This window comes from Leuciscus leuciscus (assembly GCF_965113295.1).
Source record: "Leuciscus leuciscus genome assembly, chromosome: 22".
Lineage (NCBI taxonomy): Eukaryota > Metazoa > Chordata > Actinopteri > Cypriniformes > Leuciscidae > Leuciscus > Leuciscus leuciscus.
Window position 1 is genome coordinate 34,835,071 of NC_138746.1, and position 18,277 is coordinate 34,853,347.

Sequence of the window (18,277 nt, forward strand, 5' to 3'; positions counted from 1 at the left end):
GGGATAGTCCTAAAATGGTTCAGGTCATACTTAGATGGGAGAGGTTATTATGCGAGTATAGAAGACCATAAGTCTGAGTGGACATCCATGACATGCGGAGTCCCTCAAGGCTCAATTTTTGCGCCACTCCTGTTCAACCTGAATATGCTCCCAATGAGCCAAATAATGAAAAAGAACGAAATTGCTTACCACAGCTATGCAGACGACACACAGCTCTACTTCTTGGTGTGTCACTAGAGTCAGACCTTAGTTTCAGTAGTCATGTCAAAGCAATAAATCAGCAAACTATCTGAATAATATTTCAAGTATTCGATGTTTTGTTTCCAGACAAGACTTAGAGAAACTTGTTCATGCTTTCATCACCAGCAGGGTGGATTATTGTAATGGACTCCTCACTGGCCTTCCCAAAAAGACCATAAGACAGTTGCAGCTCATACAGAACACTGCCACCAGGATTCTGAGCAGACCCAGAAAATATGAATATATCACACACCAGTCCTCAGGTTTACACTTGCTCCCAGTTAGATTTAGGATTGATTTTAAAGTATTATTACTGGTATATAAATACTCAATGGCCTAGGACCTCAATACATTGCAGATATGCTCACTGAATATAAACCCAACAGATCACTCAGATCATATCAGCTAGAAATACCAAGGGCTCACTCCAAGCATGGTGAGTCCACAATTAGCTTTTATGCCAGCCGCAGCTGGAACCAGCTTCCAGAAGAGATCAGATGTGCTCAAACTGTTTTAATACGTTGCTTATACAAATACATTTTATTTCAACATATTTCAGTCGATTTTTATAGCAAAATAGTTTGCTAAAAGCAGATCATTCATTCACACACAGAAACGCAATTCAAATTTAAACTGTCTTTTTGCGAGTTGTGGTAAACAGCGCATCTCTCCGTTCATTCATTCACACAGAAACGCGATTTACTTGAGAATGAAAAAAAACTTACTACAGTATTCCATCCGTTGCTCCTCGAAATACCAGCACTTCTGAGGTAAGTTTTCCATTATTATTATTCCTCACAGCGCTGCGAGACAGTGTAGACAAGTACACTGATCTGAATGTTTTCTCGAGCTGATATGTGGGCGTTCACAGTTTGTATGGGATCGTCTCAGTCATTTGCGTTTGAATAGCGCGCGCTCTCCGTGGGCGGGGCCGATTATAACGTAATGAGCTGAGATGAGCTCGACTGGAATCGCTCTTTTAATACAGATTTCACAAGATGAGAATATTTGTTTATATAAATTACATCATTTAAAAGAAGAGAATTCAAGCTTCATGCCTGTGTGTCTGTATGCCTGAGTATTCACTGAGTTAGTTCATTTTCGGACACGTTTCAGAATGGACTTCACTGGCAGAGAGAAGGCAGAACTCGCTTCGTGTTTATTTTTCTTTATTTGGCAAAAAGCACAACACTTTGTTTTTATTGTGAGTGTACACAAAAATAATACACATTTAACAGAATCGATTGATGTATGAAACTCCTATGGAAAGTCAAAGTATTTATGAGTTTCTTTTACACTGATAAAAAAAAAAGTGAGCTGGTATCGCCGGCGATACAGCCGACCTCAGGGGGTTAATTATATTTATTATTTTCATTTATTCTATGTAAAGCACTTTGAATTGCCATTGTGTATGAAATGTGCTATATAAATAAACGACCTAAACAAATTGTAAAAAACTATTGCTTCAGAAGCATAACCTTGAACTTTCAATAGAGGTCTTTAAAAGGTTCATTTAAAACTCCCTATGGAGTAAGTTAATAACTTCATGAACCCTATGGTTGCATGCTATGAGACTTGAAAAGTACAGGACGACTATCAGTTTCATCACATTGGCAGAAAGAGGCACTTTTTCAAAGCCAAAAGTAGTTAAACCAGACACGCAGCAAAATGACAAGTCAGGTACAACCAAGGATTGATTTGTCCGTTTTATTGAGAACCTTCCTTTTGCTCTTGAACCATTACAGGACCAAGGGAGGCCTTGCCTTCCCACTGAATGCCTAGAAGAAAAGAGCCAAGTTAGAGCACTTGAAATCAAAAGCAACCTTAGAAAGAGCAAACGCTACCAACCTCCATAGGGAGCAGCAAATTCACCATCAGGACCACATGTTGAGTCACAGCAACCACAAACTTGGTCGTTTCCATCAGCAGCAAGCCACCTGCACCAAAATAAAGACATGGAACCTTCAACATGAGAAAAGTCAACTTAATGCCTCCCCTAAAAAAAAAACTCACGTACCTATTAACAAAGGAACAGGATTTGCGCTGATCATCACTGGGTGCAGAAGCAATAGTTGCCTTCAGAGTACATGTTATATAGATCTGCAAGGGATGACAGACAAGTCACAAAACCAAAGCAGATGGGAGGAGAAGTCAAGTTAACTCATGATATTCATAGTACATACAGAAGGACTGTTGCCCTCCTGGAACATAAACGCCTCCAGCTGGAACTGGATCTTGTCAACCTGGGACCGAGGCATGAAGCGGGAGCTGGAAGCTGTAGTTTTGGCATCCACAAAGCACCTGATGACAAAACAGTCACAAAGAGCAATTCATGAATGTCAACTGTAGAGCATCAAGCAACTAGACCTTACCCCTGACTGTGACAAAGTCGTTACAAAAGGCAACTTAAACAGTCCTACCGCATCAAGGGCCATGACCTTACCCATGATTCTCAATGAAGGAATATCTCGGAAGAGAGTTCACATCAGGTACTTGAGTGGCCACACAGCAGTCCACAAACACACGCAGAGGCACATGATTGTACTGCTTCACAGATGCCTCGATGTTAATAACGCCACCCAGGAAATAGGAGTATGAAGGCCTCTGATAGGCCCAATCATCTACACAAAAAACATTTTAGGCACAGCCACAATAGCAAGGGTAAAGGCTTATTTTATTGAAAGAAAAAACATGTACCAACCCATCATGATCTTCAGGGAGAAGAGCAAGACTTCTTCACCAGCCTCTGTTGAGGCATACGGGACCCATGTTGGCCTCAAGGCATCACTGCTTACATTTTGGAGCCTGCAGTTCATGAAAGTACCCATTAAATGGTCTCCCAGTTGCACGAGAAAGTGCAGAGTCACAGATCCCCTACCTTTGATAGTGGCATTGAACACCAACAATTGCGCCATCGGCCCGGGTAATCGGAGTTCCTGCAAACGCCTCAGGGGTGTAGGTAAGAGAGAAGGTGTAGACAAGCTCATCCTCATTCATCTGTAAAAACATTTGTGTTTACCAATTCATCCCAAAGACTGTACATACACCAAGACCATGCACTCATATTGCTATGAATGGGAGAAGGTGCACTGCAATATGGTTAAAACTAGCTTTAACACCATTAAGGCCCAAGATTTGTTCTGGTTTCTTAAGCTCCTTTCATACCACTTATGGGATAGTTTACATCAGATGTTGGTCTGAAGGCTTAAAGATAAGTAGCATCAATTCAGGATTTTCCCATTCAAATAGATAAAAATTGGTCTTAGCTGCCCTGGCATTGTAAAACCAAGTGAACTGACTTTCCTTGAAAAGATCCTCTGCCACAACAAATAACCCATCACAACGTCTCTGTTCTTACCATCAGCACACTGTTGCAGTCCTGTAATTCATACTCAAAGAGGAGCACTCTTGACCCAGGATCCTGACCAACAACAGGACATCCACCTAAAGACAGACCAGTTGGCTGGATCAACTGACCATTGCTGAAGAAGTCCTGCTGGACCTCTATGAGAACCCGGTTCTCGCCACATTGAACCGCTACGCTGCTGGGAGTCACGGGTTGCAGCAACTGGAAGTCCACAGCCAACTCGCTCTGCACCTCAGGAACAATGGGATACCTCCAATCCAAAGGCTTCACTGGACCCTCCAACAGCTGCTTCTCCTGAAGGCCAAAAGGCTCCTGTGCAAGGCTTTTGGAGTCAGCACCCAAAGGACTCTGAAACTGAGAAGCCACTTGCAAAGGGTTCCAGAGCCCTAGAGGAGAAAGGGCAGGACTTCTGGAAGCTGGATCTGATTTTGGCCCCATGCTTCTTGGACTATGACTATACCTCAAACTTCCCAAGACATCAGGCATATCAAATGCAAAAATCACAACCACCACTAAGACCACTTTCAGGAACCCCATTCTAACAAATGTTGACACAAACACTAACACTTGGCTTTGCCATTTTGTACAGCTTTGAGTTAAGGTGGCTCCACCCCTTTTACCTTAATTGATTATCCTTGATTCTCCTCTGGACCTGCAGAGTGTATGCATCTTAGGGACGCACCATTCTGCAAATTTTTTAAGCGACTGTCCTCCAAATACCCACACTTGCCGTCTTTGTACTTGACCACTTGTCTACTTACATGACCTACAGTATTTCCGGTCTTTGATCCATGTGTTCAAGTGGGCTTGAAGACCGCAAGTGTGTGCAGAACCTTTGAATACCCAATGGGACACACTTTTAGTTTTGCAAAAATGAAAGTTTACAGAGGCAAGTTTGGCAAGGCAAGTTTATTTATATAGCACATTTCATACACAATGGCAATTCAAAGTGCTTTACATAGAAGAAATTAAAATAATAAAAAGAAATAAGAATAATTAAAACAGTTTAGAAAAATAAAATTAAATACAGTACAGTACAGTCGGACGAACAGCGGCACAGTGCTCATTCAGTAAATGCATAGCTAAACAGAAGTGTTTTGAGTCTGGATTTGAATGTGACCACTGTAGGAGCACATCTGATCTCTTCTGGAAGCTGGTTCCAGCTGCGGCTGGCATAATAGCTAAAAGCAGACTCACCATGCTTAGAGTGAACCCTTGGTATTTCTAGCTGATATGATCCTAATGATCTGAGTGATCTGTTGGGTTTATATTCAGTGAGCATATCTGCAATGTATTGAGGTCCTAGGCCATTGAATGATTTATATACCAGTAATAATACTTTGAAATCAATCCTAAATCTAACTGGGAGCCAGTGTAAAGACCTGAGGACTGGTGTGATATGTTCATATTTTCTGGTTCTGCTCAGAATCCTGGCGGCAGCGTTCTGTATGAGCTGCAACTGTCTTATGGTCTTTTTGGGAAGGCCAGTGAGGAGTCCATTACAATAATCCACCCTGCTGGTGATGAAAGCATGCACAAGTTTCTCTAAGTCTTGTCTGGAAACAAAGCATCTAATTCTTGCAATATTTTTCAGATGATAGTATGCTGAATTAGTTATTGCTTTGCCATGACTACTGAAACTAAGGTCTGACTCTAGTGTCACACCAAGATTCCTGACTTGATTTTTAGTTGTTTGACCCCTAGAGTGAAGGTATGCGTTCACCTTGAGAACTTCATCTTTGTTTCCAAACGCAATAACTTCAGTTTTGTCTTTGTTTAATTGAAGAAAGTTTTGACACATCCAACTGTTGACTTCATCAATGCATTGGCACAGGGAGTCAATGGGGCTGTAATCGTTAGGCGATAGGGCTAAGTACAGCTGTGTGTCGTCTGCATAGCTGTGGTAAGCAATTTGGTTGTTTCTCATTATTTGGCTCATTGGGAGCATATACAGGTTGAACAGGAGTGGCGCAAGAATTGAGCCTTGAGGGACTCCGCATGTCATGGATGTCCACACAGACTTATGGTCTCCTATACTCACATAATAACCTCTCCCATCTAAGTATGACCGGAACCATTTTAGGACTATCCCAGAAAGCCCCACCCAGTTTTCCAGCCTGTCAAGAAGTATGTTATGATCGACAGTGTCAAATGCAGCACTGAGGTCGAGTAGTACCAGCACTGATAATTTGCCTGAATCAGTATTTAAGCGAATATCGTTTATTATCTTTATGAGCGCTGTCTCTGTGCTGTGATGCGGTCGGAAACCAGATTGAAAATTATCAAAGTATCCATTCGAGCTTAAGAATTTGTTCAGCTGATTGAAGATAACTTTTTCAATGATCTTGCCTATGAAAGGAAGATTTGAGATCGGTCTATAGTTGCTTAATATGGTCTTATCCAGATTGTTCTTTTTCAGGAGGGGCTTGACAACTGCAGTTTTCAGGGAGTTTGGAAAACTCCCAGAGAGAAGTGAGGCATTTACCACTTCTAGAAGATCTGCTTCTAAACTGTTTAACACACTTTTGAAAAAAGATGTGGGAAGTGTGTCAAGAGCGCATGTTGATGTTTTAAGGTGCTGTACGGTTTCTACCAAAATTTTGCCATCAATTTTTTTGAAATCAGACAAAGTTACTACTTTTTCAGGTGGTCTGATCTGTCTGACCCCAGCACAACTCAAGGATGTGCTGATCACCTTTCTGATATTATTGATTTTGTCAGAGAAGAAAGAAGCAAACTCACTGCACTTGCTGTTTGAGAGCATTTCACTGGGAATCTGGCTTGGGGGGTTTGTCAGTCTCTCTACAGTAGCAAAAAGAGTGCATGTGTTGTTTAACTTGCAGTTTATAATATTTGAGAAGAAAGTCTGTCTAGCTTTGCCTAGTTCCATATTGAAAGCATGAAGGCTGTCTTTGTAGATGTTATAATGGACTACAAGCTTTGTCTTCCGCCACATGCGCTCTGCTTTCTGCATTGTCTTTTCATATTTTGCACTGCTGTTGAATTTCTCCAAGGTGCTTTTTGTCTGCCACTCTTCTTCCTGACTTTCACAGAAGCAATATCATCAATTGCACTTTTAACTTTTGAGTTAAAAGAATCAAGGAGAAAATCAACAGAGTCAGCAGATATGCTTGGTGTTAAGGATATAGCCTTCATAAATAGTACACTAGTGTTCTCATTTAAGCATCTCTTCTTGACAGACTCTGATCTAGCTTCAGTGGCAGGAGAGATCAATATATCAAAGAAAATACAGAAATGATCAGACAGTGCTACATCCTTAATAACAATCGATGAGATGTTTAGACCCTTACTGATAAGTAAATCTAGAGTGTGTCCATGATTGTGTGTGGGTCCATGTACATGCTGAGTCAGATCAAAAGTTTTTAAAACAGTTTTGATTTCTTTTGCCATATTGTTTTCTGCATTATCTATGTGAATGTTAAAATCTCCAGCAATGGCAAAACAGTCTAACTCTGAGGTAATTGTTGATAACAGTTCTGTAAATTCCTCAGCAAAGGCTGGAGAGTATTTTGGAGGCCTGTAAATAATGATGAGTAAAATGCGTGGAGCACCTTTTAATACAATACCCAGATATTCGAAAGACGTGTAGTTCCCAAATGATATTTGCTTACATTGATAGATATCTTTAAAAAGAGCAGCTAGACCCCCACCTCTCTTAACAGCTCTGCAGACACTCATAAAAGTAAAGTTAGGAGGGGATGTTTCATTGAGGATTGTTGCACTGCAGCTGTCTTCTAGCCAGGTTTCATTTAGAAGCATAAAATCCAGGTTGTTTGTGGTTATTAAGTCATTGACTAGAAGTGATTTATTTTTAAGTGAGCGGATGTTTAAAATTGCTAACTTAACAGTCTTACTTTTTTTCCCTACACCAATCTTAGTTAGACGTGCAATAGGCACCAGATTAGTTGAGTTTGCTGTACGGCTATTGAAGGCCTTAGACTTTCTATCTTGTAATAGAACAGCAATAGAGAAAGATACAGGCACACTGGGTTCCCGCTTGTTCTGTAAACATTTGAGAAAGTTACTGTTATCAAAGCGGGGACCCGACACACATCACTGAGAGCTGGTATCAGTTGTTTTTGGTTCACCTCGAGCAGATGGAGGAGGGTGTGGGCCCTGGCGTTGTGGCAGAGGCCGAAGAGCTCTCACAGGAGGAGGGGGCGGGCGAGCTCGGCGCGCAGGCTTTGGTGGTAGCGGTGCCCGACGTTTTTTGGTTGATATCTGGGGGCTTGCAGCAAAAGAGTGTGATAGTCTGGTTCCAGCATGCACCAGTTCTTCCATTTTCTGTGAGAAGCACAGAAGTGGAGTTGCTGGCGAGAGGGAAAACGTGTCTGGTGAAAGGGGCTGTTGCTCTGGTGTTATAGGAGGCTGTGATATGCTGTCCTGGCTTCCCTGGCTGTTTTCCAGGAAGTCGTCCTTGGGTGCTGAATCTTGGAGCAGTTCTGATGTGTCTGTCTGTGGTGAGCTCTGTGGGCATGGCTCAGCTGAGATTGTGTCCGTGAGCAGAGGTTGTTGTGGCTCAGTGGTGTTATCATTGTCCTTGTGTGATATGTCAACATCATGTCCATTCTGAAGTGAAGTCTTGTGGTCATTCATACTGTGTCCAGGTGTGTGTGTGCCATTCTGATTGAGTGGATTGGCACACACTGCAGAAGGATGATTGAGGGAGAAGTAGATATTGTCCTTTAACACTCTTGAACCAAGTTTGTTTGGGTGATGGCCATCCCGATGAAATAGTTGTCTCTGACTCCAGAAGAGATTGAAGTTGTCAATGAAGTTTACTCCTTTTATATTGCAGGTTTTTTGCAGCCATGTATTAATCCCAAGCAACCGTGAAAACCTGTTTGTCCCTCTTGCTGGGAGTGGTCCACTGATGAATGTCTGAACTTTCAGTTTTTTAAGTGTTTCAAAAAGTTCATTGAAATCCTTCTTAAGGAGTTCTGACTGCTCTTTATGAATGTCATTCTTCCCCACATGAATGATGAGTCGATTTGCAGTCTTATGTTTCATCAGAATGTTCTGAAGTTCCCTGTTTATATCAGAAGTTGTTGCTTGTGGAAGGCAGCATGTAGTTGTATCCCTGCTGCTAATGTTTCTGATTATGGAGTCCCCCACTATCAGAGTCCTGGGCTCGGCTGCGCTCTGAGCAGAGTGCCGCTGTCTGCTCGACCTTGAGCGCCAGTTAGCATCAGTGTTAGCTACTGGCTGATACAGTCTGTGTTCGATCACATTCATCACGTTTGGGGATTCCTCATTTACATTCATTAGTACTTCAAATCTGTTCTCAAGATGTATAGGTGTTGGTAGGAGACCAGTGTTTGCAATCTTTGTCAGAGCTTTATCTGGGGTAGAGGATGCTACTGCGGCAATATGTGGGGCTCGTGACAATCTGATGTCTCGAGTGTCTTTGGGTCTCGCTCCCTGTTTGTGCCATCGATATGTAAGTCGATCGGCTTGTTTCTCTACCTGTCGAGGAGCACTAGTTTCATGGGACTCACCGGCTATATGCTGAGGGCGTCCATGACAAAGCTCTGTTGTGTGTTCCGTCTGGTTTGGTGGTCCCGTAAATAACTTTGTTTCAAGAACTGCAATCCTTTGTAAAAGAGCTTTATTTACACATTTTGATTTCAAAAATAAACGTATAAATGTCTGTTCAGTAGTCCCTGTGAGCGACCGAGAAGCCAAGAACAAGGAACACAAGCTTTGCACAAAGAAAAATGGGTCTTTATTTGAACCCAAGGGAAAAAAAATAACTTTACAAACTCATACATTTCTTACAATAAAAATAAAATAAACAAACAGAAAATGGGATCAAACCAGTTAGACAAAAACCAACCAAACAAACTAAAACTGACCTGCTCAAATGAACAAAGCAACAACTTATAAAGGAAAGGATGGGCCCATTACAAATTAAGAGGGGAAACAATTTCACATTCACATCACATTACTAAATAAATGTTTTTCTCCAAAACGCGTTGGCCACAATTATCGGTACCCCTAAAAAATGTTATCAGTAAGAACACGAAATTGTCTAGCTATGACTTCTTGTTTCACAGGAGTTTAAATATAAAAACTTCCCTTAAAAATTCCAAAATTCCCTTAATCATCCATCACAATGAGTAAAACCAAAGAATATAGTTTTGATGTGCATCAAAAGATTGTTGAGTATCACAAAGTAGAAAGTGGCTGTAAGAAAATAGCTAAAGAATTTGTAAAATCCCCATCCCCTCCTTGCTCCTCCAAAAATAAACTCTAGCAATTCAGTTGTCAGACATGACTGGAACTTCAAAAGGGACCGGATTCTATAGTCAGTTGAAACAAAAAAAGGGGGCTTTTTGGCAGCAAACCCACTAGATGTGTTTGGTGCAAACAGGGATAAAAAAGTATCCCATGCATACAGTTAAATATACTGCTGGATCTTATATGTTGTGCGCCTATTTTTTATTTTTTTGCTGGAGGTCCTGGACATCTTGTTCAGATACATAGCATTATGGATTCTTGCAAATACCAACAGATAAAAAATCAAAACCTGACTGCCTCTGCTAGAAATCTTATAATGGGCCGTGGTTGGATCTTCCATCAGGACAAAACAAACATTAAAATCAACACAAAAATGGGTAACTGAGCACAAAATGAAGCTTCTGCCATGACCGTCCCAGTCCCCTAAACTGAACCCTATAGAAAATGAGTGGAGTGAACTGAAGAGAAGCGTCAACATGAACATGAACTTGTGAATCTGAAGAGAGTCTGTATAGAGGAATGGTCTCTGATCTCTTATCAGTTGTTCTCCAAACTCATCAGGCATTATAGAAGAAAACTCGGAGCTGTTATCTTGGTAAAAGGAGATTGCAAAAAGTATAACAGGGAGCCAATACTTATGGCCAGCATGTTTTGGGGAAAAGCATTTATTTCATAATGTGATTTACCCCCCACTTTCAATTCTTTTACTTAAATGAAAGGTTAGATTTTTGCAAATTTGATGAATGAAAGATCACAAGGATAAACAATGCAGATTGAATTTGTACAGCCATGTTTGATCATATTTACCAGGGGTGCCATTTATTATGGCCACAACTGTATGTAAAAGTTGGTTGTTTGATGTGTTTCACACCTGGGAAGACAAAGACCCTCCCATAGTGGCCCTATCAGGTGGGACTGTAAGGGAACTATTCATGGATTTCATCCGGTCCCTTTCCACAGGTGTATTAATCAAGCACAATGCAGTCTGCATTCATAATCTAGGTGCTTGATTTTATACACCTGTGGAAAGGGACCTTATGAAACCCATGAATAAGCAACAAATGAGGAGAGATAAAAAAAAAAAAGAGAATGGCTTTTTGATTGTTTGGATTAATTTACAACACAACATAGTCCTTAAGCCTGGAACACACCAAGCCGACGAACTAGCGCTGATGAAAGCCGACTGTGTTGTACCTCGCATTGGGGTAAAACGCTGCACTTGAACACACCGAGAGAACTACTGCCGACTGTTAGCTAGAATCCGCATTCTGCACCTGCTATACTACAACCGTCTATTTCTGCAGATATATTCATCATTCAAAAAGGGAAACCGACACTGCAGGCTGCAGATACACAAACCATAAACAAAGCAGTGCATGTGTCACAGGCAGGGGGCGCTAGCCACCGCTCTTATTTATATACTACTCTGAGGAGCAAACAGTATCCCCACAAAGAAGTCAGAACTCAATGGATAGCTTTAAAACATATATTTTTATTAAATTATTAAAAGAGGTGAGAATTCTTAAGGTGAGAATTACTCTCAGGAGGACTAGGCCATAGGAGGCTAGTCAGTGTCAGCACAGCAGTTCCTCGTTTGATCCTGCAGGGAGCTTGGGCAATGGAAGGCTAGTTAGCATCAGCGCAGCAGTTTCTCATTCTCTCCAGCAGAGGACTTGGACAGTGGAAGGCTAGTTAGCATCAGCCCAGCAGTTTCTCGTTCTCTCCAGCAGAGGGCTTGGACAGTGGAAGGCTAGTTAGCATCAGCGCAGCAGTTTCTCGTTCTCTCCAGCAGGGGGCTTGGACAGTGGAAGGCTAGTTAGCATCAGCGCAGCAGTTTCTCATTCTCTCCAGCAGAGGGCTTGGACAGTGGAAGGCTAGTTAGTATCAGCGCAGCAGTTTCTCGTTCTCTCCAGCAGGGGGCTTGGACAGTGGAAGGCTAGTTGGCGTCAGCACAACTGTTTCTCGTTCTCTCCAGCAGAGGGCTTGGACAGTGGAAGGCTAGTTAGCATCAGCGCAGCAGTTTCTCATTCTCTCCAGCAGAGGGCTTGGACAGTGGAAGGCTAGTTAGCATCAGCGCAGCAGTTTCTCGTTCTCTCCAGCAGAGGGCTTGGACAGTGGAAGGCTAGTTAGCATCAGCGCAGCAGTTTCTCGTTCTCTCCAGCAGGGGGCTTGGACAGTGGAAGGCTAGTTGGCGTCAGCACAACTGTTTCTCGTTCTCTCCAGCAGAGGGCTTGGACAGTGGAAGGCTAGTTAGCGTCCACTTGGGATTAACTCAAGTTACCAACATAACCCACCCAAAAATCACAGGTGACTGATTATCTGGAACTGTAGTGGCCTAGGTGCAGACCAAACAATACAAAACAGTCAAAGCACTCGTGTACACACTTCAAACAGCTAGAGAACATTTCAAGAAAAAAGGACGCTTCAAACAGTAAACTCACTGTGACCAAGGAAAACGAGCAGTATCCAGGCAAACGTCTCCCTGAAGTTGGGCTGGTTAGCTGCTGTGTTAAGAGAGCAGAAGAGCAGTCGGGCCGAGGGAACACCTTAGAAAGCTTTTATCTTTACTGACAGAGGGAGTGAGGCAGATAGTGATGTGACATTTGAACCGAGGCGTCGGAGCTTGTGTCGAGAAAAAATGGGCGTGCAAGATGAAGCCGCGATTCGAGGCTTGTGTTGTTAACGTGAAAATCACGTGACTAATGACAAACGAGGCCTCTGTTTGTCTGGATACGTCATCGGTTCGGTCCAAGTGTCGCTTCCGGATAAAAGGCGGTTCAAAACTCGCGCCACCTTGTGGGTGTTGTCAGGAGTAGTAGAAGCAGTTGTAGTAGTGTCAGAGAGTCAGAGAGTTAGATAACTATCATTGTCATTGTCGTTATTGTGTCATATGTGTTAGGGCTGTATATTATTACATTATCAGGTTAGAATAGTTATAGTATATTGTTATTATTAATTATAGTTGCTATATTATAGTCTTGTTATATTATAGACAAGATTATTTGGATTGCACTGGATTTTTGGATCTGGATTGGACTGCTTTTTGATTTGGATTGACCTTTTGGATTTGTTGGCTTTTTGTGACCTCTTCCTTTTTCCTGGTAATGGAGCCAGCAAGAAAGAGGGAATCCTCCCCTGTCTGGGCTCAACAGAAGCATCAGTGTCCTCATTTATACATTTATATAAGCATTTTTATGTTCCCCTGACCCCTGCATCCTCTGTTCCTTGTGAAAGGATCTTTTCCAAGGCTGGAGAGATTTTGTCAGAGGAGATTTTGTCCGTCTAAACCCCAACACACTTGAAATAATTCTGTTTCTCAATAAAAATCTATTGTAATCCTTCCTTCCAGACTATTCTGTTGCAGTTTACTTTACTACACTCACTCCAACATAAGCACTGCACTCAACACAGTGTCATTGTTGTTGTTCATACTATCACTGTCCAAACAATTTATGAATAATTAATGAACTGTGTGTGTGACTCTGCACAAGTAAATTCAGATAGAGAAAGATACATATTTTATATTATACACAGGTAATGAACAAATGTCTGCTCATGTCTTTTTATTATTGCAAATGAAAGGTTACAGACATTAACAGTGAGCACAAAATAAAAAAATAAAAAAATAATTTATAAAAATATTTTTATAAAAATACATTTTTTATAAAAATAATTTGTTTATAAAAAATACATTTTTTTTATAAATATTTTTTTTATAAAAAATCTATTTTTTATAAAATGGGGGGGTGGGGGGGGTGCACTGGTTCAGAATTAATTAATTTGTCTGCTATTTCTTTGCTTAGTAGCTAGGCGTCACTAGTGAGCAATGCTGAATGACGCTTCGAGTAATGAACCTTTGGCTGAAGCAATGGGCTGCGAGGTCTCAGTGGTTCAGGAAGCCTCATTTTGCCAACACTAGCAGAGATGAATAAAGTATTAGAGACCAAGACTTGAGTAAAAGTACAAGTGCTCTATCAAAAAAGTGACTTGAGTAGAAGTTGAAGTGTTCTTTAAGCACAACACTTAAGTAGAAGTAGTACTAAAGTATTCAACATTTTTTGTACTTAAAGGGATACTTCACCGTTTTTTCATATTAAACTATGTTATTCCCTTAACTAAGACGAGTTGATACATACCTCTATCGTCTCAGTGCGTGCACTAAATCCCTCTGTCTTGCGGCGAAACTTTGTTAGCCCAGTTCATTTAATATGGGCCAAGCAGAGAAGATACCAAACACCTCCACGTTTTCCCTATTTAAATACAGTTACTCGCGAAGTGTAACTCGACCTAGGACGGTGACACAAAACAAAACGTTGCGCTTTTCTAAGCGTGTAAAATGGATAACTATTTTGTATGGCGGAATACCATAGCAAGTGCTTGTAAGCACTTCGACTTCGGCGCAGTAATATCTTCACTAGAGGGAGCGGGGGCCGGTGAGAGGATTTTTCACGAGTGAAGATATTACTGCGCCAAGTCGAAGTGCTTACAAGCACTTGCTATGGTATTCCGCCATACAAAATAGTTATCCATTTTACACGCTTAGAAAAGCGCAACGTTTTGTTTTGTGTCACCGTCCTAGGTCGAGTTACACTTCGCGAGTAACTGTATTTAAATAGGGAAAACGTGGAGGTGTTTGGTAGCTTCTCTGCTTGGCCCATATTAAATGAACTGGGCTAACAAAGTTTCGCCGCAAGACAGAGCGATTTAGTGCACGCACTGAGACGAGAGAGGTGTGTATCAACTCGTCTTAGTTAAGGGAATAACATAGTTTAATATGAAAAAACGGTGAAGTATCCCTTTAAGTATTGCAAGTAGTTTATTTTAAAATGTACTACTCAAGTACTGAAAGTAAAAGTACAAGTATTGTGTTATGAAGCTATTAAAGAAAACAGTCAAAAGTTTGAACATCATATTGTTATATTATTTCAAATGTTTAGGACACTCACAATTAATTTGGCTGAAGTAGCAGTAGGCTACAAGGAAAGCAGTACAGGAATGTACAAGAGCACCTTAAAACACTGAGCTTAACTCTTTGTAAACAAAAAAAGATCAAATATGTCCCTTCCTTGTGTTGCCAGTATGGACTGAAAACACAGTACATCAGAGTATCCTGCGGCACTCAGAATGATTACATCGGCCCATTTTGGTTATAATTTCAATAAATATTATTCCTCTCTATAGAAATCTGCCGTAAACCTATGAAATCTATCAATATTTGTCAAAATCTGCAAATTTTTTTGCTAAAAGCCCTGAGGGACGTTGTTTGGTCAAGCGCTTTCATGACGACAGCACAGGAGTGTTTTTCTGAATGGGAGCGGCTGACGCTTATAATTCATTTTAAAGGTATGGACTATTTTTTCTATTACATAACTCCTGACACAAATTAAGACTTAACTGTCCCTATAAGAATAAAATAGTGCTCAAATACTGAAACTTAAGTCTTATTTCATTTTAATGATGTAGGCTATAGTTTGTCAAGGTAATAACATTACATCTAATAGTAACTTTAAACTATTTAAACAAAAAACGGTTCAGTGCGTTGGCGTCCTCATGACGGTTAACAGTTACGCACTTCAATCTATATGAATTGTCTTTCACTCTGACAAATGAAAACATGGACTCTGGTCTCCTTCCTCACCCTCACCGCCACGATCACTCGAAGTTGAAGGTGGTGTTTCTGGTTCTTCCATCTCGAAACAAATGAACAAAGCTCAAGTGTTCTCAATGGAGGCAGGCAGCAGAGCGAAAGGCATAACGGGAGCACGCGCGGTCTTCTTGATCGCTTGATTCGCTGGGCTAGCTTCATCAAACCTGGTGACAGAGCCATCTACCGGCGCTCTGGCAGTGATAATGTGGGTTTGGAATGATTCGTAACATTTTTATAATTGTAACGAGTAACGATGCAGCACATAAAAAATGTATCGGAGTAAAAGTATTAAACTCCTTGAAAATATGTACTGAAGTAAAAGTGGAAGTAGGAGAAAAAAATAATACTCTAGTAAAGTACAGATACAGCCTTTTAGTACTTAAGTACAGTAGTGAAGTAGTTCTACTTCGTTACTATACATCTCTGAACACTAGAGGCAGAGAAACGTACAGATCAGGGAAGTCACATGCAGTCAATAATCATTGAACTAGCAAGTAGGCATATACGGCATCGAGGCCGAGTTTCCACCACGGCGGCAGCTGGGAAGATCGCAAAATCCAATTTCGTCAAATGCCGGTTTCTTTTTGGATCCTCATCGGGTTCGCGCAAACATGCTCGTCAGATCGCCGGCCGGGTTCATTCACTGTTGGCCGTCTTTTCCCCCGAATCTGCTGTGTTATACTGCTGGCAACATCGAACATATAAAGCACTCCCGCTCAACATACGTGCCAATTGCCAGCCTAGTTTCTTCCCGCCGAACACCTGAAGCTAGTTTGTCAAATAGATCGCTTGATTAACTACTGTTTACATCTAGCCACTGGGGGCAGCCCTTTTTCTGGGTGTTACATTAAAAACATTCCCCAAGGGAAACCCATTCCCTGGCGTGTATGTTCCTCCCCCACTAAATATAATCACCCCGTGACACGTGCTTACCGTTTTGAATATCAATCCTGCTAAACACTTTCTTTATTCTACTCCACTCATGTTAATATTGAAATATTCGCCAAGAAACACTCAGGTAAGATGACGTAACATTAGAACAGCCTTCTATCTGTACCGTTTTGACTTCTTTGCTCGCTGTTTTGCTATTATTCTCGTGCACTGACTCATTCACTAAGCTGAACAACCAATCAGAGTTCTCTCTCTCACCGACGGCCCGACACCGATTAAACATGTCGAATCGGCCGAAAAAAAGCCGACGAGGACCAATTTCTGCCAACGGTGCGGAACACACTGAGAAAAGTTAGTCAGCCGACGCAGAAAAACTGCCCGATACAAAGAGACAAAAAGGTACATTTAGATACAAAAGACAAAAAGGCACATTATTGAGCACACTGATCTAAACAGAGAGACGTGATCAGTCACACACCTTTGTGCCCATTCAGTGCAAAAGACACTCAAATAACTTTGTCTATTTTTGTCATACAGGCAAGTTTTATACATCATTCAAAACTGTTAAATGTCTACTTTTATTTTTGTACACTCATAATAAAAACAAAATGTTCTGCTTTTCGTAAAATAAAGAAAATAAACAAGATGCCCGTTCTGCCGTCTCGCTCAGTGTAAGGATCTTTCTGAAACGCGACAGAAAATGAACTGTAACTCAGCGAATACTTGCCACCCGTATGTGAGAGATATGTTTTTAGAAAGCTTGAAGTGTCTTTTTTAAATGATGTAAATCATATCAATAACAAATATTCTCTGTTTAAGTAATCCGTGTGAAAGCAACGAGATGTACAGTTTCTCAAGTGTGTGCTCATTAGCTCTAATGTGACCATATACACGCGCGCAAGGGATTCATCATTTTTTCAAAAGTTTGCTTTTTTGGGCCCCCAAAACACTTGTAATGTAAATTAACATTTTTATTTGAAAATTGTGTCATGTAAATGCCCCTTGAATGTGTCAGATAAGAGAGCCAAAGTGCCTGTGCAAAAATCCACACTTGATGTCTTGGTCACTTGACCATACGTGCATGTGACAGGAAGTGCGTGCGCAAGACTGTCCAATGTCTTAAAAATGCCAAAGCTCAGTGCCCTTAATGTCCACTAAACCCACACCATCTCGAATACCGCTTCAGAGTGGTATTCAAGGCTAAGCGTATCCCATCATGCATTTTGTTTGGAAACTTGCATGCCCCGAAATCACAAGATGTCGAGGAAAACATGGTAACACTTCATTATGATGGTCCATTTTGAACATTCTGTTGACTGTGTCCCAATTCAAAGCTGCACCCTTCGGAGGCTGCATTCGAAGGCCAATTGCGTCATGAAAAAAAGGCTACCCCGATTCAAAAGTGACTTCAAATGTGCCCATCGTTCAAATGAGCGCCATCAGTTGTTTGGAGAGGAATTCCTTTGTAAAGAAACCATTCCCTCTGCACTTCAAGTCACCTTGTGGTGAAAACCAAACTTTTAATTTTGTTTATTTGTCTGTGGTGTTTTAATATGTTTTAAGACAAACCATGTGCAAATTCATAACTCAACACCATTGCTGAGTATTTTCTCCTTAAAACTACAGTGAACCAAAGACAGTCTAAAAACAGTTTGAAATCACGCGTGTCTGACGTCACAAACTACCATGTAACTTATCAGGTCAACGAGTGAGTCTCTGAGCTGCTGTGAGTGGAGGCGGGGCTCATTTTCACATTCATAGAATCGTGTATACTAAATGAGGCAAGGGTGTCGAGTTAATCAAGTGGATGCTGCACACTGGTGGTGGTTGAGGATATATCCCCCTGATATGATGCGAAGCGCTTTGGGTGT

At 41.2% G+C, this 18,277-nt stretch overlaps 1 protein-coding gene across 1 annotated transcript; it reads right to left on the bottom strand.

Annotated features, from left to right (window-relative positions):
• Window positions 1-1,933: 1,933 nt before the first annotated feature.
• Window positions 1,934-4,144, bottom strand: LOC309486554 (zona pellucida sperm-binding protein 3-like; the record flags this gene model as incomplete). Its single annotated transcript, XM_082153903.1, has 8 exons — window positions 1,934-2,018; window positions 2,089-2,177; window positions 2,258-2,340; window positions 2,424-2,541; window positions 2,684-2,861; window positions 2,942-3,045; window positions 3,119-3,237; window positions 3,599-4,144. 8 exons carry the CDS (start codon window positions 4,142-4,144, stop codon window positions 1,948-1,950), a joined length of 1,308 nt encoding a protein of 435 aa, XP_082010029.1. The 3' UTR covers window positions 1,934-1,947.
• Between the last annotated feature and the right edge of the window lie 14,133 nt (window positions 4,145-18,277).